This window comes from Neolamprologus multifasciatus, chromosome 17 (assembly GCF_963576455.1).
Source record: "Neolamprologus multifasciatus chromosome 17, fNeoMul1.2, whole genome shotgun sequence".
Classification (NCBI taxonomy): Eukaryota; Metazoa; Chordata; class Actinopteri; order Cichliformes; family Cichlidae; genus Neolamprologus; species Neolamprologus multifasciatus.
In genome coordinates this window covers 16,454,980-16,478,243 of record NC_140455.1, presented here as the reverse complement: position 1 = coordinate 16,478,243, position 23,264 = coordinate 16,454,980, and the positions used below count along the sequence as shown (strand labels likewise).

General features: G+C 42.9%; 1 protein-coding gene across 2 annotated transcripts in view; it reads left to right on the top strand.

Moving 5' to 3' along the window:
* Positions 1-903: 903 nt before the first annotated feature.
* Positions 904-23,264, top strand: part of LOC146499191 (potassium voltage-gated channel subfamily A member 5) — a 45,566-nt gene continuing 23,205 nt past the window's right edge. Inside the window, exons 1-2 of one of the 2 annotated variants that reach the window (XM_085137010.1) lie at positions 904-16,705; positions 16,760-17,346. In XM_085137010.1, the coding sequence (XP_084993136.1) occupies positions 1,099-2,799 (1,701 nt within the window). In that variant the 5' untranslated portion in view covers positions 904-1,098 and the 3' untranslated portion in view covers positions 2,800-16,705; positions 16,760-17,346. Of the gene's footprint in view, positions 16,706-16,759; positions 17,347-23,264 lie in introns of those variants that run through there. The other variant, XM_085137009.1, reaches the window with a different exon arrangement.

The following is a 23,264-nucleotide window of genomic DNA, read 5'->3' as shown; positions in this document are numbered from 1 at the left end:
ATTCTGTTTTTCAGAATAAACTGAAGCATGGATTTGTGTCCACAAAAACCAGCGAGGTCATTTGAGGTAGTGTTAGTCAGTGCTAATCCTCACTCCTGTTAAGGGTTATATACAGACACCAAAACAGCTTCTGCATCAGCCTGTCAGTATGTTTATGTTAACAGGACAGAGGAACAGCAGCGTGTGGTTTCAGATGGAATTTCATGGTTGCTGTCCTCCGCAAACAGGTGGGCTTCAGGCTGAGTGTGCAAGCAGGTTGGGCTGTCTCTGTATTAGCAACCAATGCAAGGAGATCACAGATGGCTGACAGGGAGAGGTCAGAGTGACAGGAAACAGGAGCAAAGGTTTATAAATCAAGACAAAACAAACTTCGTGGAAATAAAAAGTTTTCATGTATCTTCTTCTCCAACACTGAAATACTTACTCTGTTCTGTCCTTGGGCAGCTGTGGCGCTCGTAACCTTCGACCTCTTCACTCACACTGCCTGACAACCTCACAGGTGTGTACCGGGTGGGAGCGCGCAGGTGAGACGTGGGCTTTTTGCCACAGACCGTCATGTTGTGTTGGATCTGACTTTGATCTTTGAGGTTTTCAGTGACATTTTTAAACCGTCGCTGTTTGCACGTGCACGCGGACTGTCCCCTGCGCAGAAATCCAAATAAATGAAAGTGAATATTAAAAAAATGAGATGGTCAGTGCGCGCGCTTTGTCCCCACCGGGGGCTCTCTCCCAGTGAGAGAGAGAGAGAGAGAGAGCAGCAGCGCAGCAGGTCGAGCAACACTTTTGACGTCAGGGTGATCACTGCTGCCTCTCTCTCTCTCTCTCTCTCTCTCTCTCTCTCTCTCTCTCTCTCTCTCTCTGTGTATCATCCGGGTCTTCTTCTCCTTTTGTGCGCTTTTCCCGTCCGTTTGGCGCAGACGTGCGGCGGCTCGGAGCCTGAAGAACAGAAGACCCTTCACAGATGCGGTCCCTTGAGTAGGAGCTGCAGGAGCTGCGTCTCCCCCGCTGCTCCTCTCTGTGAGTTTCCTGGAGGATGTTCGCGCTCAGGATCAACAAGTCTCTCCTGCTCTGCGCGCTGTAACTGTGGATGGCTGCGGGATGGAGATAGCCTTGGTGAGCTTTGAGAACGGCGGCGCAAAAGGGAGCGGTGGAGGAGGAGGTGGAGGCAACAATGCCGAGGAGAGCTGCCGGAACGCGCTGGATGTCCCTCAGCCGGGCTTCGTTCAAGGCGGGCGGGGAGAGGACTACAGCAAGGAGCTGAACACCCGGGGCGGCCCGCAGCCGCCGCACAGCCCCTGGAAGATCAATGACATGAACAACACTCTGAGCTGCAGTGAGAACGCCATGGATGCGCTTTTACGCGCGGACCACAGTCCCCACCTGTTCGACGAGGACATGCTGGACATGGACATGGATACAGAGAGCAACGAGAGGGTGCTCATCAACATCGCGGGTCTGAGGTACGAGACCCAGCTGGGTACCCTCAACCAGTTTCCTGACACTTTATTGGGAGACCCCGCTAAGAGGATCAAGTACTTTGACCCGCTCCGGAACGAGTACTTCTTCGACCGGAACCGGCCGAGCTTCGACGGGATACTGTATTTTTATCAGTCCGGAGGAAAAATCCGGAGACCCGTCAACGTGTCCATAGACGTGTTTGCGGACGAGATCCGGTTCTACCAGCTGGGGGAGGAGGCCATGGACCGGTTCCGCGAGGATGAGGGCTTCATTAAAGAGGAGGAGAAGCCGCTGCCGCAGAACGAGTTCCAGAAGCAGGTCTGGCTCATCTTCGAGTACCCGGAGAGTTCCAGCCCGGCCCGGGGCATCGCCATCGTGTCCGTGATCGTCATCACCATATCCATCATCACCTTCTGCCTGGAAACGCTGCCGGAATTCAGGGATGAGAGGGAGCTGGCGGTCACCAGCCGTCTGGACAACAGCACGGCGCCCCGGCCGTCGCTCACCTTCACCGACCCCTTCTTCATCATCGAGACCACGTGCGTCATCTGGTTTACCTTCGAGCTCATCGTGCGCTTTTTTGCGTGCCCCAGCAAGTCCGAGTTCTCCAAGACCATCATGAACATCATCGACATCATGTCCATCATGCCTTACTTCATCACCGTGGGCACGGAGCTGGCGGAGCAGCAGGGCCAGGAGCACCAGAACGGTCAGCAGGCCATGTCTCTAGCCATCCTGAGGGTCATCCGCTTGGTCCGGGTCTTCCGCATCTTCAAGCTGTCCCGACACTCCAAAGGGCTGCAGATCCTGGGCCAGACTCTGAAGGCCAGCATGCGCGAGCTTGGCCTGCTCATCTTCTTTCTCTTCATCGGGGTCATCCTCTTCTCCAGCGCTGTGTACTTCGCCGAAGCTGACGAGCCGGAGTCCCACTTCTCCAGCATCCCCGACGCCTTCTGGTGGGCGGTAGTCACCATGACGACTGTGGGTTACGGTGACATGAGGCCGGTGACAGTCGGGGGGAAGATCGTGGGCTCTCTGTGCGCCATCGCCGGAGTGCTGACCATCGCGCTGCCGGTGCCCGTCATCGTGTCCAACTTCAACTACTTCTACCACCGGGAGACGGACCAGGATCAGTCCTCCCTGAAGGACGAGCCCAACAGCGGCAGAGAGAGCCCCGAGCTTAAGCGCAAAGGCAGCAAAGCGTCCGTGAAGTCTCAGGATGTGGAAAACAACGAGGCGGGCGCTTCGGTGGAGAAAACGAACATCAAAGCAAACAGCAGCGTGGACTTCAAGAGATCCCTTTACGCGTTCTGTCTGGACACGCGGGAGACGGACCTGTAGCCGTGCACGAGCACACCTGGGCTTAAAGCAGATACAGTCGTGTAGAATAAACCCCGTTAATGGGCTCTTAAGTCTTTGCACATTGCAGTTGGAGGATCAACACATTGCAATCCTGAAAAGTTTTAAGAGGGTTGGTTTATAAAAAGCACACTTTAATCCCCATCATCTGGTAAGCACGACAGTTAAAAGTGCGGAGTTATGAACGAGCTGCAGCGCATGTGATGCAACACAGGGGCCCTTTAATAAAGCAGGGACACCTGCAGAGCATCAAATCTAACTCATGGATGAATTAGAGGGAAGTGGGACATCAGATGCTGCAGATAATCAGGGACAAGCACGACTCGGAATAATTACTTGACACACTGAGAGGATTACCGGGACCAACCAGACTGTGTATATAATGCAGGACGCAGACCACATTCAGTAGTGCAACAACAACAACAACAACAACAACAAATAATAATAATAATAATAATAATAATAATAATAATAATAATAATAATAATAATTTCCCAACTGTGATGTTTATACTGGCAGCAGACGTGTAAATATTCCCCACAGGCTGCTCTTATTGTAGAAAAACAAAAGTATATTTTTGAGATGCAGACACCTGTTTTCCTTCACTCAGGTTCTGTTTAAATCAGAGAGGGTTTGGGGGGGACCTCAGCCTTGAACTTTTAAATAAAGAACATTTGGGATTTTTTTTTTAAACTGAGGGAACAACAGCCAAGAAAAGAGGACAGAGCAGAAACCGTCTGGAGAGATCGAGCATCAGCAATACCAGGTGAGAACATGTGAGCACATTTTGACGTTTAAGAGTTTTTATGTAATGACATGCTCAGTAGTGTGCACGTGAGGCACAGTCATGTCGCCGGGAGCTGTCCTTTCAGCACCACGCGCTCCTCTGTATGGAGTCCCATTGATGCCAAATTTCAAGTTACAAAATTCAATTATATCTTAAATTTAAATGAAATTTTATTTTTGTCTATTAAAAACAAAGCATACAAACTTCTTCTCTATATTATTTAAATATGTACAAATTTTGGTTATATTCATATTGCATCAGACCATAATTACAGTCACCTGAGTGACACTTTAGATTATATACTATACTGCACTTGACAACAGTGGGGGAAAAATCTCCCTTTTAACAGGAAGAGATATGTGTCAGAAACAGGATTAGAGCTTTTTGTTGCCACCTTCAGGCAACAAGAGAAATTACACAAATACTTTTGAGACAGGGCAAGTGTGGCCCTGCTGATCCTATAAAGAGCTCTGCAGACCAATGTCTACATGTTGTTGTGCTGTACTGTCAACAGGGGGAAGTAGTTTGTTGTTGGTTATGTTGTTTAGCTCCACCCACAGAGAAAACAGAAGTGAAAGTAGAGAAAGAATTGCTTTATGATGGCGTGAAAAGAAATTAATCAGCCTGTCTGAGCTTCTTTTTGGATCTTTCATTATTTTTCGTATTTGTGGTGAATTTTCTTTTCAAGTCCTCTCTCATCCATGCGCACGTTTCAACCAATCAGCATACTAACCACACATAGTGTCATCATCTCCAGGATACTCGCTGTGGATTTTATTTCATTTCATTTCATACTTTTTGGCAGGAATCCCCCTTCTGACCTGTTCCTACAGGAGTGTCTCTATTTAACATCTGTCCAAGAATGAGTCCGAGTTTAGGATGTGTTTCATGTTTCATAACACAGCTAAATTATTTCAAGTGTCCTAAGAAAACAATTGATTATTCAGGCAAACATGATAATTACATCATTACTCCAAATATTTTATGGATCCCAGCATGTTTTTTTCCCCAACATACTCAGCTAATAATACAGCTAATCATTTTCTGGAGTGAACATGGATGTCTTCATCATCATGCTAAAGCTAAGAGTCTGGAAACATTACTAAAATGATTGCAGCTTTCACACAGGTTACATGTAGCTTGGTGCCTTCAGAGCTTAGCTCAGTATCAGAGCCGTCTCTGTACCCATACTGTTATCACAGCATTACAAACTAAGCTGCAAATATGTGACCACGTGTTTGTTTCTTTTTTCTGGAGGAGAAGTGACGTGACAACCATCCAGTGTTGCCAACTTAGCGACTTTGTCACTATATTTAGCGAGTTTTCAGACCCCCTAGCAACTTTTTTTCAAAAAAAAAAAGTCGCTAAAAAAGACGTGAAAGCGCGTATCGCTTTTACTCTCAACAAGCAGCGGGTGCTGTAACGCAGTCAGTTCTTCTTTTACTCTTTTACTCTTATGCTGTTTTGTGGATCACAAGGTTTAAAACTACTTATAAACACACACACACAAAGTAACTCCACCAGAGTGCCTATTTCGGGTCCCTTTTGCCGGTCCAAGCCCGGGTAAAGGAGCAGGGTTGGAATTGTGACATTAAAAAAAACAATAATTGCTAAAAGAAATTTAATTCGTAGTTCTAAATAAACTCTAAATGCATTTAGGACGTTTTTTACTGACTTTATGTCTCTTCCACGATGTTATTTCTCTCTCCAACAACATAGGTTACAATTACATTAGCATGACCAATTATGCAAATTAGGTGATGACGTCATTTAGCGACTTGTAGCGACTTTTAGGACAACCAATAGCGATTTTCCTTACTGAGGAGTTGGCAACACTGCAACCATCCATAATATCGAAGCTGAAACCTTTCACCATGTATGCTTGTATGACTCGAGTATTTTCAGCACTGTGATCGTAAACTGGTGGCTTTTCTTCAATATTTCTAAATCCAGCAAGCTTTAAAGGGGCAGCATCTTTAACAATCACACATCTTCTAATTAACCTTAAAATCTGGACATCTGTTTGATGAATCACTTTCACAATATCTCCTGGAGGGCTGCGAACTCTAACTAACCCACTGGTGACTGAAGTTGCTAATCCTCACGGGCTTCGTTAGGTCTCAGGCTATGGAGCACAAAGCCTATGACATGTAACCTCTGATGTGTTAAAAACAGAAGACTTATGCTGGGAAAACAAAACGGTGCCTTTGACCTGCTGGACGGACAAGTTGGAGCTGTTTCAGAGCAGATTAGTGTGAGAGTTACCCCAGAGGAGGGATGTCTTTGTGCAGATATGGGGCAGACTGAACACGGTAACTAAAATGACTTTTTTGGACAAATTAAATGTTGAGCCAGAGTCCAGGTAGATTTAAAATTAAAATGACTCCAACAGTTTGTCAGACTTACAGCTTCCAAATGATGAAAAGACACATCACTGTCTTCATGTACTAAGACCGGTATTTAAAGATGAATATTAATATTTAATATTTAAAGATGAAGGCAAATATTAAACGGAAAGCACTTTCACTTGTTTCATTCATGCTCTGCCTTCCTGTCGTTCAGTTGGACTCAAGCTCCCACCTCCCTCAGTGGAAGGTGGGGATTTGTTATCTTTTATTTTTAGTTTGGGTAAAAGAGGCAGTGCACAGATGGAGTCTGCAGGCGAGAAGCCGTCAGCTGTCACTTTGGGTGTTATCTCTGAAGCAGCTGGGAGCTTCCTGCACATTTGTCCTGGGAGACCGGGGAGTGCTGGAGGTTTGATGGGGGCATCTTAATTCACCAAACAAGTCCACTTTAGATATTTATAGAGGTTTTTATCAAAATTAGGAGAGACTGCACATCACAAAATCTGCATCCCTAATTATAAAGCAGCTTCCTCCTTTGGCCTGATCCTGTCCAGCAAACAAAAACAGCACACAAAGAAACCACCACATCGTTTAGTTTGAAGGAGAATATGGTCTGAATTGGTCAGTTATATTCAGCTTGTCTGAAGTCGGGTAGCAGCAGCAGGCTAAACAGGATATTTCAGATGTCGCATTCCCCAGCAACACCTTCCAGTTTCTCCTTTGGGATCCCGAGGTGTTCTCAGACCAGAGGAGTTAAATATAATCTCTCCTGAGAGTTTTGGGTCTACCCCGGGGTCTCCTCCCAGCTGGGAGAGCACAGAAAGGCTCTCCATCACGTCTGAACCACCTCAGCTGCTTCCCGCACAAAGAAGCAACACTACGAGATCCGTGTAGATGTCCTAAAGCACATTCAACTGAAAGAACTACTGGCTGTTCATGCATCAGTTTGTGGCTGATGGATGCTTACATAATACTCTATTACATTTCCCACACAGCCTTTAGTTTAGTCAGCAATATCTTGCCTTCTATTAGTAGTTGCGTCTGTTACCTCAAATATCGAGAGCAGTTTAAATCCAAAGCTCCTCATTTCTGTAGCTCACCACTGAACATTCGAGTTCAATTTCACAGTCTGCTCCGGCCCATTCTCACTCCCGACGGAATATACTGATGATTTGTCACGCCCCGAGGTGTTCCATGGGAACGCGAAAGGTGATGGTTTGTGTTCTTATGCTACGTGCTGGATTGTGCATGAAATCAAACAGAATGATGCTCCTGCGATAACACATGTTCCAGCCCTGTATTCCAACCCTAACCCTAACCTTAACGCTAACCTTAACCATAACTGTTAACCACCACCTTAATCATGTTAGATAGTGTTTTCCAAAGTGATTTAAGTAAAATAAAAGTACATGTGTAGATTCATTCCAAACGGTTCTCATGTTTCCTCATTTTTCTGAACTCGTAATATAGGGACCTGTTGGGTGGCTGAAAGTGTAATATACAGACAATTTGTCACCTAGCGTAAAATTTTACACTTTGGGAGTGAAAGCGTGTTGTCTGCTTATTTAATCCACACGCTGAAGAAGCAGAGTTCCAGAAAGAAGAAGCTCCTACGTGTTTAGTCAAGTCTTTCTTACAGATGAGTACATGTGAATCTGACGTAACCCAGGTTGGTTTCATTCTATCAGTCACTACCCAGAGTTCACGACTTTAAGGTAGAACTTCAATGTGAACCAAAACTGGAACTTACAGAAACCTCACAGCAGCCATGTTATTGGTCACATGATGTCATTAAAAATGCTCCAAAAGGCTCCAACAGCACAAACACGGTCCAGAGGTCCAGTTAAAGACAGCTAGCAGTTCATGCCACCGGCATCACCTGTCAGTCCTGTCAGTCAAAGAGGCCAAGCCCCTAATAACGCAAACTTTAAGCTTTAATACAATTTTATCTTAAAACTGTTGTTATGAAGGGAGAAATTATCCACAGAGAGAAAACCATTTGTGTATCAGTCTGTAATAATGTTTATTTCGGCTGTGAAGCTTTAACATGGGATTGGGGAATGAGGAACTCAGGAACTGCAGGTTGGTTGCTGTACATGTGAAAATAGCATTTCATTCTAAGCATATTAAGCCCCACATATTATGAATTCAATATGAGACCATATAAGGTAAACTTCAGTTCTGACAGTTCAGCTAACCAATCAGTTGCCCGAGCTTTTCAGGAGGCGATTTTATAGAGAGAATCCAGAAGTGAACTTTCTGTTTCTGGCATCAGAATAAAAAGGTACATTTTTTAAGATTCAAGCTCCACCATTGCACAATGAGCATCTAAATGGTTATTAATGGCTGCATTATCACTTTCTCCATTTCCTTTGTAATAACTTCCAATTTATGAGGCCTTATGATCACTGGCACATCATAACAACTGTCTGTGAGAGACAGCCTGATAAGCAGCTGGAGGAGAAACCCTTCTTTACTTACTGCTTAAAACAACGCTGTCACCGTTTATACCTAATGTTGGCTGCTGATGTTGGGTGAGAACGTTTGGCTCACAGTCATGGATTTGCAGTGAGGGTCGTCCACAGCAAACATAGGGACCATTTCATCAGAGCCGGCTTTGTGCTCGACAGTCGTCATGTAGAAACAGGAAGGAGACAAAATCAAACTGGAGCTGTGGTATGTGGGGTGTTACTGTGATCTTAGAGCTGTCCGAGATCATCCTTCTCCTGGAATGAAGGACTGTGAAAGTCTGTTTTCTTTGGATAAAATTAGCCTTTAAATTTAGTGTTTTGTTGTTCTTCTTGTTAACAGTGCGAGTGAATGAAGTGACCTTTCCTACTTAACAGGCTGAAAGTTCTGGCTGGTATATCTGGCACCGCCTTCGACTGGTTTTTTTCCTATTTATCAGGTAGGACCTTTTCTGTTAGGACTGATAGGTTGTCCTCTAACATTGCTGCCCTAACCTGTGGGGTTCCACAGGGTTCAGTTTTGGGTCCATTATTATTTTCTTTTTATATGTTTCCTTTAGCTGGCATTATTCAGTCTTTTAGTGATCTGTCTTATCATTTCTATGCCGATGACATTCCGCTGTATATATGTCCTTTAAGCCTGATCAGCTGGATAGGCTGTGCACCCTAGTCCAGTGCTTAACTCAGGTTTCTGACTGGCCTTCTAACAATTACCTTGTTTTAAACATGAACAAGACAGAGACCATGATCATAGCTCCTCCTGATCTATATTCTATAATCAGTCAGATTCTTGCCCCTTTTTGTCCTTCTGCTAAGCCAAATATTCGAAATCTTGGAGTAATATTTGACTCACACGTAAACTCTCTCTCTCGTTCCTGTTTCTTTTATTTAAGGAACATTTCTAAACTGTGACATATGGTCTCCTTAGCTGAACTGGAAAAAATTGTCCATGCATTTGTGTCATCGCGTTTAGATTATTATAATTCCCTGTTTACCAGCTTGGATAAATCATCTCTTTTCCGCCTCCAAGCTATACAAAATGCAGCAGCCAGACTACTAACTCGCTCTAGCAAGCGAGCTCACATTACTCTTATTTTATGTTCTTTACACTGGCTCTCAATAGATTTTAGAATTTGTTTTAAAATTATTGTTTTAACATACAGAGCAGTACATGGCCAGGTCCCAGATTATTTATCCAAGCTTCTCACAAAATACACTGCTGCTCGTTGTCTCTGCTCACAGACTCAGAGTTTGTTGGTTGCTCGCCAAACACAACTGAAGATGAAACGGGACAGAGCCTTTCAGTCTGTGGCACCAAGGCTGTGGAACAACTACGTTTGTTTGACTCTGTGGAATCCTTTAAAAAGCAGTTAAAAACTTTACTGTTTAAACAAGCCTTCGGGTGACCAACGCTTTTTACATTTTTAATTTACATTTAACCTCTTATACTGTGTATATTGTGCATTTTGCTATTTATCGTACTGTTTATTTTAATCTTTGTGTTCAGCGCTTTGTGACTACCTGTCTATGAAAAGCGCTTAATAAATAAACTTTACTTACTTACTTACTTTACACTGAATGTAAAGCTGAATTATTCTGATTATTTACAGCTGTGTGTTTTTGACTCCACAGCACCTTTGAATAATTAATATCAATATCTGATACTGAGGTTCTTTGATCATTTTTGGGCTATTAGAAATGAGCTTCCAAGAACTTAAAAAAATATGATTTTATCTGGAAAATATAATTCCTATAAGAAAATATTGAATCCTGTATTTCATAGCTGGTAAAACTAAAGTTAATATTACTTTAATCTTGGCTCTTCAGTCAACTGCTTCACCATCCTTCTGTAACTCATTTTACTCATCTGCTTATCAGCAAAAACCTTCTTCACTTCTGCAAACCTACATGCTGTATACATACTGAGGGCTTTTATTGTGAAAGGTATGAGCAGGAAGCCCTTTTCACACATGCTCAGTGTGTGTTATGGTATAGATGATGGTGACAGCAAACAGAAAAGCAGGTTGGTGGGGCTCCTGTGCTTTCCTGCTTACTGCAGGAGATACAGGAAATAAAGAGAAGCAGAACAGGTCGGCCTTAAATGTTGAATTGATTGATTGATTGATTGACTATACAGTCAACTTGTTTTCATAGCGTAAATGGATGCTGTGACTCAGTGACCTTCTTTTTCAGGCTCTGATTCAATAACAGGATAGAGAATATTTATCCAGAGGATAAAAGAATCAAGGAGATGTTCCCTGAGTCACTGATATGCAGACATTTTTTTCTACCTAATCATCTTGGCTCAACTTTCCAAACCTCATCATCCAGCAGCTGCCCCCACCTGCCTCTAATCATTTCAGGGGCTCTTCTGCTGACCTTTGTGAACGATCCAGGTCCCCTCGCTGCCTGAATCCAGTTAGATTATGTAACTTTTCTGTTTATCCATTTTTCTCTCCACTCGCCATTGTTTGAGGCCTCTGTAGCCATGATGACAGTTGCCTTTTTCATAGAGAAAATGGACATTAAGCATCATTTCTGCTGTGCAAGCCTTTCACCAACCAGAAAGCTGCAGGACAAAAATCTGTCCTGCAGATCCACATGGCCTCACCTACACCGACACGCTGCCAACAGTGCAGCATCTGGACGCAGTCGACCAGAAGCCAATGCACATGCTAGCCCGCATCCTTTATTACTTTCATCTGATTTCACTGGGTAATTACAGCCTTCATCACCATCTCCTCTGTGCACTCCTGGCTGCTTGTTAAAGAAAGGCTCTGAATGATGGCTAAATATCTTTAAACACTTCTTCTGGAGGTTAATTGTTTGTTTATTTGATCTTTTTAAAGTCTGTTTATAATCAATAATAGACATGAACATTTCTGTAGCTCAAGGAAATATAAATGTCATCCAAGCCAGATGTCCATCAACAAAATATGGCATGAAATCACAGACTGTATATAAAGGATGGCTGTAACCACCTTGCTGTCACCCACTATTTTCTGGACTCCACCGTTTAAAGTCTTAATGCTTGAATTTTGTGCTAACATTAAGATGTGCTAAGCTGAGGCAAACATGTCCTGGAGCTGTCACAGTAGTCTTCATATTTTGGGGGTTTTGGTAATCGTTGGTGATGGTGATGAAGGTTTTGTGCAGCTTAGTTTGTTAACATTTTACTCATAATGAGCTTTACTGGTCTAGTTTTCCTCCATCTGGGTCCTCTCTCTTTTTCCAAAGCCTGACAGCACTGTAGATCAGACGTCTTTTAATAATTTGGCTCTAGGCTAATAAACCCCTTCAATACTATACTGCTTTAGAGCTGCTGGATATTGTATGTTTTATGCTTTTATAGAAGTTGGACAGTATTTTCTGAAACTAACACATCTTTATGTCTCACTTTGTTCAAAGACAGAATAACAGGATTTGTCAGATTGGTGTAATATGCTTTGAGACACTAATTTGACTGTAAATAGTAGAAAAGTAGAAAGTACTCAAAGCTCTGCACATAATGTTTTTAGTACCTGTTCTGAAGCTTTCAGTGATATGATGTAACTTTCATCAGCCAGCATGAAATATACATATTTGCCTGAACACTTTGAAAATCTCTCTCTGTATCTGCTTTAAAGGCTGAGACCTCATGCAGATGTGGGTCAGCTTCTCACACTGATGTGGCACTGATGACATATTCACTGCAAACAGGAGTGAACCAACAAGTGTCATCAGTTTAAACAGTGTGTGAGGGAAATAGGTGTGCGAATTGGCACAGGCTCACAGTAAATTAGGATTAGGCCCACTTCTGTTTTTTCAGTTGGTTTACATGAATACATTTTATTCAGAGGCAGCCCAAGTAGTATCGCTCCCCAACTTGTGGGCCAGATCTGGACCTGAGTTATGAACGCTGGCCCGGGTGAGTTGGGGTGGGCCTGATGACCTTAAAGCTGTTGTTGAAACTCAGTTTATATGTCACAGAAAAACCTTTTATGAAAATGGAATAAAAGAGAAATAGATGCCAAACTCCACTTTAATATCAATATCAATATCCATCATCAATTCATCAATGATTTCAACGAAGGTCAGCCTAATACTTCTACATCCACTGATATTTAAATAAAGGTGTGAATAAACAATATTAAATTGTTTTTCATAGAGAAAGACAAAATTGACACTATTTAAAGGGACCAGACTTGACACACATAAAAATATATTTAAAGGAAGTAAAACACAGTTAAAATGGACAAAATCTCAATCTACTGATTCTCAGGTGGTCACAAACTTCTGATCTACACTCCCATCTTTCCTGTGCTGTTTGTTGTTATTGGGCTAAACTGCTCTGCTGGACGCATCAATTAGCCAGATATAACCGGAGCACCGGGACACCATCCAAGCGTCATAAACTCTGGCAGCACCGCCATCGTCCTGTAATCTGGTGAACTGGCGGCCGATCTCCCAATTAGGGGAAGCCGTCTGCTGCTGGCAGCTGAATAAACAGTGTCGAGGAGGGGGCTTAGTGTCATCCACAGATCCATGAAAACATCCCTGAAAGTCTGATACGAGCTTCAGTTTCCTGCTGGATAGTTTCAATGAAAAGTAATCTGCGCTTTTCGCTGTGAAGTCCTCGATGTTAGGCATTACTGAACCAAATCCATTACTATAAGTGAGAGAAGCATTAACAGATTTATTCTGGGCAAATCTAGCAGATAAAAAATGCTTTTCTAGTCATGAGAACAGTAGATACTGCAGTGAATCACCACAATTAACCATAATGAGCATTCCCATTTTCACATTTGTTTATTTTATGCATGTTTTCCTACAGTCATTTCGAGCTTGTCCTGTTGATTTGATTTTGAAATTAATGCTTTAATTGTGAAAGAAACCATATGGGAACCTTATGGTAAATCCTTTCTGCGTCCTGCTCCTTTGTGACCTGACCATCATCACCAGGACAGAGCTCACTGAGCTCAGAGGTCAGGTGAGCTCTGTCCTGAGATTATGTGGGACCTATCCTGCTTCTCCTTACTTCCTGTCATATATTCAGCCTCCAAAGTTTCTAATAATGAGCTCAGTGCAGAGACAGTAAAACCTGTGAACAAAAGTTGAATACTCAGTTTCGCACAGGTTTTTCTACTCTTTGCTCTGAATTATGTCACAGAGACAGGTTATCCCTATCATGATCATCTCAGGCACAGAAGCCCCACCCACCTGCAGTCCAAACCTGTTTACAAGTGCAGCCAATAAGAAGAAAGTCAAGGAAGAGGAGCTATAGCAGCTTGTTTTGGACAGTGTGAGAGAAGGATTTTTATGAACACTGAATATGCAAAGCTGCTGTAATAACGTCCAGGAATAAAAGCATGGAGACAGCGGTATCTGTATTTGTCCATCATGATTTATTATTTATATTTTTATGTGATCATATTGGGTGGGCAATTGAAAATTGGATGGAAAGTGTCTTATATAACACATGTACTCCAACCTCATTTACTATGAACAGATATTCTTCTTGAAGGATTTTGTTGGCACAGAAAATTAGACACGTGGATTCAGATGTCTGGATGTGAGGAAGCAGCCGTCACTGCACTCTTTTTTCTTCCATCTTTTGTCTGACCTTGAACATTTTCCCAGGATTTGAGCCTGAAGTTTAAGCTGTGCCCTCAAAAACTTGGAGGAGATTAAAAAAACTTTGCATGCCGGCAAAAATACCCATCCGCAGCTGTCAGATTGACTGACATCTCATTTCACTGAGAGCCGAGAGATGCTAAAAAGACACCCCTGACTAATCTGAGCCACTGTCCCACAAATTCAGATAACACACATACTGTGTGCAGTATTTACATTATCCTGTTTCTATTTTTAATAAATGTACGAAATCCGCGGGTGTCTAAGACTTTGCATGACAGAAAAGCAACACAGGAAGTATTAGAGGGGCTGTAGCAGCACAGCTAATTACAGCGCTCCGTGATTAGCACAATTACAACACGACCATCAGAAGCAAATATGTGACCATGAGGCTCAGCTGTGGACACATGACTGAAGCTTTTGGCACTAAAACTAACAGCAAAAGGCAGGAAGGCTGCGGAGCCTGCTCTGAATCGGCTGAGATGATTAGATGAGCTCTGCAGCCCCCCAACAGGACTCTGATCCCCTCTGCTCTGCTGTGCACAGGCCAGGAAAACGCTGGGAGCAGGAGAGACAATGCAATGAGGAAGTTACATAACATGTACACTCATATAAAAATATTTCACACACACACACACACACACACACACACACACACACTCAGTGCTCAGCTGCAACCTCGGCCACTGCCTGAAAAAAGTGTGAGAGCAGTGAGAGAGCAAATATGAGGTTGAGCTCATCCTTTGAGTGAAGGCGATGACTCTGGAGGAAAAGAGTCATTTCTATGGCCTCTGTGTTTCAGAGCCTTTGGATCTTCATTCAGGTTTGACCTTTAACCCCTGTGTGGGGACAGGAAGCTTCCTTTAAATCAGAACACCTGTAAGAGCTATAGGTGAAGACCTTGCAGAACAGACTGACAAAACAAACTACTTCACTCACTGTAACACTGTGTTCACTCTGTAGTTTACAATTTGCCAGTGACCGCTCAAACGCTCTCTAAAATGCACAGAAAATGAGAGAGGAGATCTGTAGTCATTCAGACAAATCCGTCACAGCTTGCAGTGGGAGTCAAACTAATTGAGTTTCAGTTTTTAACAGAGCACGGTTTCTTTGTCCACCTGTTCACATTTGTGACCCCAGCACAGTCTGAACATGTGATGGGGACGCAAACTGGTCACCATATATCATGAAATACTTCCACGTTGCACCAACATTACGTACTGTTTACTGTAGTCTGAATCATGTCGTGCTGTACGATTCCTGATTGGACGGACTCATGGTGTGATTAAAAAACTGCATTACTGATGAATCCATCTTTGAGGGGCAGAAATGTGTTTTTTTCACATACAGTTCAGCTGAGTGCAGAAATCTGCTCTCTTCCTCATATTTCAGCTGCTTTGTCCATTACTTCTTCTGCTGACAGTAATCTCTGTGCTGTGTGGAGGATTTATTAAGCTTCTCGTTGCATAAGAACCAAGCTCCTGTATGGAAGAGCAGTCGTAGGCAGAGGAGCACAGGTGTCCACGGGCAGACTTTAAATTCACCTGCCAATGAAGCTACTCAGTCACCTGTGACTCAGATTGATGAGCAAATATGCGTGCTTCTGGCTGAAAGTTATCTTAATGTTATGTAAACGTTAAACAAGAACAAAAGCTGTGCAGCATCTCAGGTATGACCAGGATCCCAGTTCGATGATAAACAGGTGCTGCAGCTGAGGTTAATGCTTTGTGTTAGAGCTGAACAGTGAGCTGTGGTATATTTGAAGTCCTCACAGAAGTTTAAGACAAGCTAAAGATGAAGCTTTGAAATGAGTTAACACACGGAACATCATCAACATGCCAGCTGAGGCTGAGCTGACAGTCAGAGCTGGAGTCAGAAATGAAGGTGAATCCTGTCAGCTTCAAATGAAACTGAAAGCTGTTAAAGTTGAGTGGATATGACAAAATATAGAAGTTGACACACTTAAAGATGCTGTAGTGTCACTTTAAGGTGAACTACTAAAGTAATTTTATTAAAGCAGTAACATTTTTTGAAGCTGAAGACATTAAATCATTCACAGTGCTTGAGGAGCAGCCGTGGAGTGTCAGTGCACAGGTGAGCCGTGAAGTTTGAAACAGTCGTCAGCGGTGGCACTGCTCTCTCATTGATTACATTTGTAGACGTGTTTATTCTCACTCTCCTGACTCACTGCCTCATTGCTGAGTGTGAAGCAATCATCAGGATGATCTCAAGATAAGAACTAATCCAAATAATCTGGACCCAGATGTCCTTCTGGAGCTACGCTCATGCACGACAGTCTCCAGCTCACAGTTCAGTTCAGTTTAGGAAACAAATGTTTCAGAGATGATGACGTGTTTGGTTTATTGTGGACTCCCTCAGTGATCACTGACGAGTCCTGCAGCAGTCACTGCTGTGAGGGACTGAAGTCTTTATGATTATGCTGCACACTGAAAAAAGGTTGGCATTGATATGCTATTCAATAGCTGGGCCCACATCCTTATTTTAGGTTTGGTAGCATTTTTAGTAGATAAAGGCGAATGGCTTAATCAAGAAATGAGCTGCGGTTTGGGGAAGGCCTCTATGGGGACTGCCCAGATCTGTGATTGGCCATTGGCCTCATTGCATTTACCTGGGTCTTTGTTGGTTGTCGGCCTGCTTGCGGTTTTGCGTTTGCCGTCTTTGGTCGTTTCTTGAGTTTGTGCTGGCGTCTTCGCACCTCAGAAGTAAAGCTCACCTTTTGTTCATCATGTCTGCCTCCTGCTTTGTGTGTCTCCACTTGGATCCTAATAGGCTTTGCATTACTAAACCAGTAGCATATTATCTGAGAGTGCCGCACTGCTGCAGAGTGGATGCACACCTGCAATTACGTAAAAAAGATGGATCGGGTTCTGGCGTGGAGTTGACACAGGTTATTTTAAACCTGGGCTGTACCGGGTCATTAACTGGAGCCGTGAGCGTAGCAGAGAGTTCACGAGTAAATAGAAAATGATTGCCTCATTGGCGTGTGATAATTAAAGGTTTTCAGCTGAGCTGCTCAGCTGGCTCGAGGTCTGTGACATGGAAATGTAAGACTCAGATGAGCTTATGCAACCTAATTGTTTAGCCCTGGAGAAGAGCAGTTAACTTTAAAATGGAAAGCATTGTGAGGGCTCGAATTAATCAAATATATGTAAACTCTGCTGAGAATGCTAATTAATCCCTCTCGGTGTCTCCGCCTTGCCTTCCTTCCTGGATAAACTCTGCTGCTGTTTCCTGATCATCAGACAAGCCGGGGGGGGGGGGAGGGGGGGATTGCCTCGTAATTTCACTTCACAATCACGATAGCATCACCTTCCTGACAAACAGTCTCTGAGAGTAATTAACATATTAAATGCAAATAAACAGGTTTCCAGTGGTGCTCAGAGGGACGTGGAAGAAGAACATTCGGAGGGGAAGTTTGATCTGTTGAACAGAGTCCGTCTCTGTGAGGCCGGCTGCACTTAAAGGTTCATGCTGTAACCTGTTGATGGGACAGGAGGACAAAGATGCCATTTATGTCTTTTATTTATAAAAACTGCATGCTGTCAACCGGTCTCAGCCGGAGGGCTGAGAACCTAATAGAGTATCAAAGAGAAGTTCTCCTCTGGCCTACTCACATCAGCTCATGCATATTTTCAGTATATTTAATGAGGCCGTGAAGGCTTTAGGCCCACAAACAGCACGCTGACCAAAGAAAAAAATCTGGTTTTAGTTCTCTGAGTGACAGCATCAGTGCGATGGATCGATCAGAATCTGAATAAACTGTCTGTGTCATAGAGGAGCAGAAACCATAGTGCATTCTGGGTAAACTTTCAGGCTCATGTCAGCAGGTGGGATAGGTGTCTGCTCAGAACAGGTTAGAGCAGAGAAGAGAAACCAGGATTGTCTTTATCGAGCTGTAAAAATAATAAGTAGGAAACCTTTGAAGCCAAAAACCTTTCCAGTGAGAGAAAGCATGAAGTTCACATCTGACTCAGATCTGTAATGGTGCATATACCAAACTTATTTTTGGTCTTAATTAACTTTCCATTAACCAAACTGTTTTAGAACAGTATGAAAACTTTTTATAATCTTTCTCTTTGTTTTTTTTATTCCTCTACTGTTTCCTTTATTGATGGCAGATATTCTCAAATGTTATGATGTCATTAGGTATGATTGTCAATCGTTTTCTGCAAATAGAATAATTTGCTTTAAGGCTTCTGCAGCATGAAACCATGTTTCAGCTGTGCAGTTATTCTTACTTCATGTTTCAGCACATTTATGAAGTTGATTCTTAAAGCAAAAGTTTCGATTTTGGGCTCATTCTGTTTGCATGTCTTATATTGGCTTTGCATCCAGAACATAAACGTATCCTGCCTCGATGCACCTGCCATCCTTTTGACATTTGCCAGATGTTACATAATGTTGTCATACAGCATTAGTTTATATTTGAAGGCAATTAAGCAATTTTAAAACATAGCTTTATAAATAAAATGGACAAAGACGAAAATGTAAATATAAAACCTAATAGTCTAAATGCTCAGGTGCAACAAATGTGGACACCATCGGTGATAAAATGAGCCATCAAATATCACAGAGGGTCAAAGTGACAGGTGTAAAAAATCCATCCAAACCTTTTAACTGCAGATTATTTTTGGTTTGTGATTCGTTTCAGCAGTTTGACAGTTGTTCCTCTGCAAGCTGGGGGAGAAAGATCAAATATGCAGAAAACAAGCAAACAAAGAGGCATCAGTCCAGCGTTATCTAACCAGACTGACTTAATGCAACGTTTCCAGATGAGCGGCTTCTGCCATCACTTCTGCATCATCTGCTCTGAGTGCAGCGCCATAACTGTCTGCCACAGGGCTCTGTGGCACCTACACTGCTGCTCAAAGTGATGATGAGGATGGTGCTCACAGCCAATCAGATATCCAACCTACAGAAGCCATGGTTTCATAAAGGCCTACCTTATTTTCCCAGTGGCAATGCTGTCTTTGGAAGCAGAGGCTAGTGATGTGTCTAATGCAGTTACATAAGTGCACAACACCTACATTTACAAAATGTCAGATGCCTTCATGATGCTGTTTCGAGCTGCTTAACTTTTAACCCTCGGCTGTTTTTCTCTTATTTCATTTAGCGAGGGTTGAAATACTGGAGCTATTTTAGGTTTTATCATATAACACTGTTAAGTTTTTCTCTGTAGACCAAGAAATTACAATTTGGAAAATTTCTACTTGTGATATTTTATCGTGCCTTCGTAATCCTTCGGCAGTTCATTTATGCTGCTTTGTGATACTTTGTGCCTCATGTTTGTGAATTGATGTGGTCAGTCTTTACCTCTTTGTGACAACTGTTTTGAGCCTTTTAATAGTTGCTTAGGTTCTCTTTTCTGATCTATATATCTGATCTATATATAGATCAACCACATATATATTATATATATATATATATATATATATATATATATATATATATATATATATATATATACACAGTGTTGGGAAGGTTACTTTTAAAATGTATTCCATTACAGAATACAGAATACATGCCCCAAAATGTATTCTGTAACGTATTCCGTTACGTTACTCGATGCGAGTAACGTATTCTGAATACTTTGGATTACTTAATATATTATCATGCTGTTTACAACTACATGAATGTACTATTGCTGTGTGATTTATTACTGTTACTGAAGGTCCGCGGCTCCGAACCGTAGTAAAGGGACCTCTGGCTAATACGGTGGGTTCGTGTCGGGCTCGTAGCCGAAAACTAGCTTTACTTTGAGTCACTTTGCTAGCGAGAGACAGAGAGAGGCGTTGAAAGGCTGCTCCAACAGAACTTATTGTTTTTGGAGGAAAACACGAACACGGTGTACAGTCGAGTCTTAATAGCTTACTTACAACTGGGCTCGTCAGGCGCTCTTCTTGGCTGCAGTGGTTATTATTATATTTACATGCTTCCAGCTCCCGTTTTTGCTCGATGACAGCTCGTATTTTTCCTTTTTCTCCCTCCTCGCTCACAGACACATAACGTATGGCAGTCCATTCTCCCTGCAGCACGGACTACACTGCCTATGATGCTACATTCTTTAGAGCTATACCTGTAGCATTCTGCCTATTAGCTTAGCACAACAACAACAACAACAACAAGGCCTCTCTCACCCAGGAAACACGCAAAGAGAGAGCGTCACCCTGTTACTATGGCAACAGTAACGCTGCCACCTGGAACAACAGAACGTAGCTGTCAAACAAAACCCAAACAGTCCTGACCCGCCACAATATGAAACGGGGAAGTACCGCCGTGTAATCCATTTATTTCAACAAAGTAACTGTATTCTAAATACCACCTTTTTAAACGGTAACTGTAACGGAATACAGTTACTCATATTTTGTATTTTAAATACGTAACGGCGGTACATGTATTCTGTTACTCCCCAACACTGTATATATATATATATATATATATATATGGTCTTTCTGTGCAATACTGCAAATTGTGGTATACCAATACCAAGTTACCGAGTTACACAACTAAGCGTTTCAGCTGACTTGAACCTGGGTGTTTGGGACCTGTGTCTAAAGCAGTGAGTGTCTGCTGTTTAAATGTGTTACAGGCTATAAATAAAATAGCTTCAGACATCTTTCATTTTGCATGTTTAAGGTATATTTAAAAAAAAAAGTTTATTTAACAAAATTCAGTAAGCTGCACAGAGGATCAAAGTGTTGGTCCTATCACACTAGTATAAATTCAATACCAATGCTAGTGTTGATATCGATACTATTTATATTTGGGTCAGTCCGCCCACCTCTCTTGTTTGGTCTCTCTGTAGACAGTTGTTGTCGTTGTCTCGGGCCCTGGGCTGAGTGGGTCTACATTCAATCTATTACCACAAATTTCACCTGTCACAGGTTAAGGTCTCAAACCAGAGAAGCTGTGGTTGACTTCCAGTAAAATGGACACAAGCACATGAAAAACAGGCTGCAACTCTAACAAAATATCCTGGCAATCAAATGATATCTCTGCATGTTTATTAGGACTCTAATTTTGGCTCCGGTTTCAGTGATAAGCTGTTATTTCCTGTTCACACTCTAACTTATTTTATTCAGCACAAAAGAGTTTGGGAGTGACCCGTCACCTTACAATATTTCATGGTTTTCATGAGTGAGCGTGTTTGTAGGAAGTGTAATGAAGCCCACGTCTTCTCCTTTACGTTCAGCAGCAGCACTTTATGTTTGTTTTCTTCACTAGTGCTGAAGCGTTATTAACATTTCATAGTTTTGTTTACAGGATTTAAAGCATTATTGTGTTTTTCCAAAATCTTTCACTACAGCACTGAATTTGGGTTAATCCGCTGCTGAAAATAGTTCCAAGATAAAGGTCATCACAGTGCCCAGCTGTGTGAGGACATTTCTGAGCCTCATTCCTCTCTACTTACTTCACTGTGTATCCATGTTGTGGGTGAAGAGGTGTCTTGGTTGCTAGTCGGCTCACGTGGACAAAGTCAGTAATTCACGTTCAGACCTGAGACCAATTTAAAACCTGGCTTTGGACTGTGGGAGGAAGCCGGAGCAGCTGATCTGATCAAAGATGTGTGTCTGCAACAGGAAGGGGTGGTCTTGGCACTAACTCGTAGACACAAAGTAAGGAAGTATTAAAAGAAAGACAAACAAGCTGCTGACTTGGATTTTGTTGACAGAAGGAAGACTTTAATCCACGAGTTAACCTAAACTCACCTACCAACCAAGCGTAATACACGTGTGGTCAATAAATTCTGATGCATGCATGCTGTGATATTTAATCTCTGGAGTAACTGCAAATATATACTACAGACACAAAATCAGGAGCCCACAGTTATAAATAAAGCTTTCAATAAGCTGACGCCTTCGCCACAGTTTTCAGTGCGTCACCTTCAGCCTCAGAGAATGGAGACAAGGATGTTTGTCACAGACACAAGGAAGGCCCTGAGGCCTTTTCCATGTCAGTGAAGGAGGCCCGTGTGAGGCCCGTGGAGGCTCCGCCGTCCACCCGGATCAGCAGTTTACTGAGGACTGGATGTACAGTTGTCAAAGTGAGGCAGATCTTTTCCAGCCACAGTCTGTCCGGATCACCGTCAAATATCCGAGGTCACATACGAAGGGCCTCACTTTCCTTTTCTGTGGGACATCTGCTGAATTAACATGTTTTCCTCTAACAAGACAGAATAGTTATTTCTCCCTGTGACTATAACACAGCGTCATATTTATGTGGAAAATCTAATCAATGGATGATATTAACTCAAAACAGCACTTCAGGCTTCTGCTGATTATACCAAAGAGATCAGTGTGGAGCAACATAATGTAGTGCTGTAGTAATAAAATGTGATGGCATAAAGACCTGGTTCAGTGGCTCTGGACAGAGCTGGACCCCCTTCCTGGATGAAGCAGCTATTTTTAGGGGCTCAAAGAGGGAAAATCCTGTTTCATTATCCACAGACGAGGTGGCACAACTGCGTCACGCCACTGTGTTTTTATTTTTTCTGTTTTTTCAGCTGACGGGCCACAGCAGCACGTTTGACTCCATGTGCCGCATCAGTCGTGCATGAACACACAGATTTAATTACTCAGTAATAATATTCACCATGTCTAACCCCGGATATAAATAGACACAGAGAGTGTGTGTGTGTGTTTGTAGTATCTGGGGTTGAGCTGCTGTTAGTGTCACGGCTCACCAATGGCAGGCGCAGGAGGCTGGGTCTCTCAGCAGCCAGTCACAATGGGTCTCGCTTGATTGAGTTTCATAGGCCAGCCATCTTTAACGATGCGGCTTCCAATTAACCTCGAGGCGACCTGCTGAGGACGCTGTCAAAGATGTGTGTCAGCGCTGATGGAGGTTGATGAGGCGGGAGCCTCCACCTCCTTCTCTAATCCCTCCAGCAGCTGACGAAGACTCAGGCTCATCTTCCGTTTTTGATTTTTACCTTCTCTGAGTTCTCTCTGCAAACATCCTTCCTCTGACACTAACGAGGAGGACTTCACTGAAGACTACTGCTGAATACTTTTATTTGATTGGTTTACTCTTCATTAATAACTGCTGCTCGCGTGTTCGCTGCTGGTCTTGGCCAGTTTCTGCTTTATCGTTTGATTACCAGGAGAATGTGAAGATAATTCAAGTTCAGTGCTGTTTCTGTTCAGAGGTGCTGACATCACATGACGTTACTGTGAGCAGATGGATAAATCTGCTGATAGGAGGACACTGTGC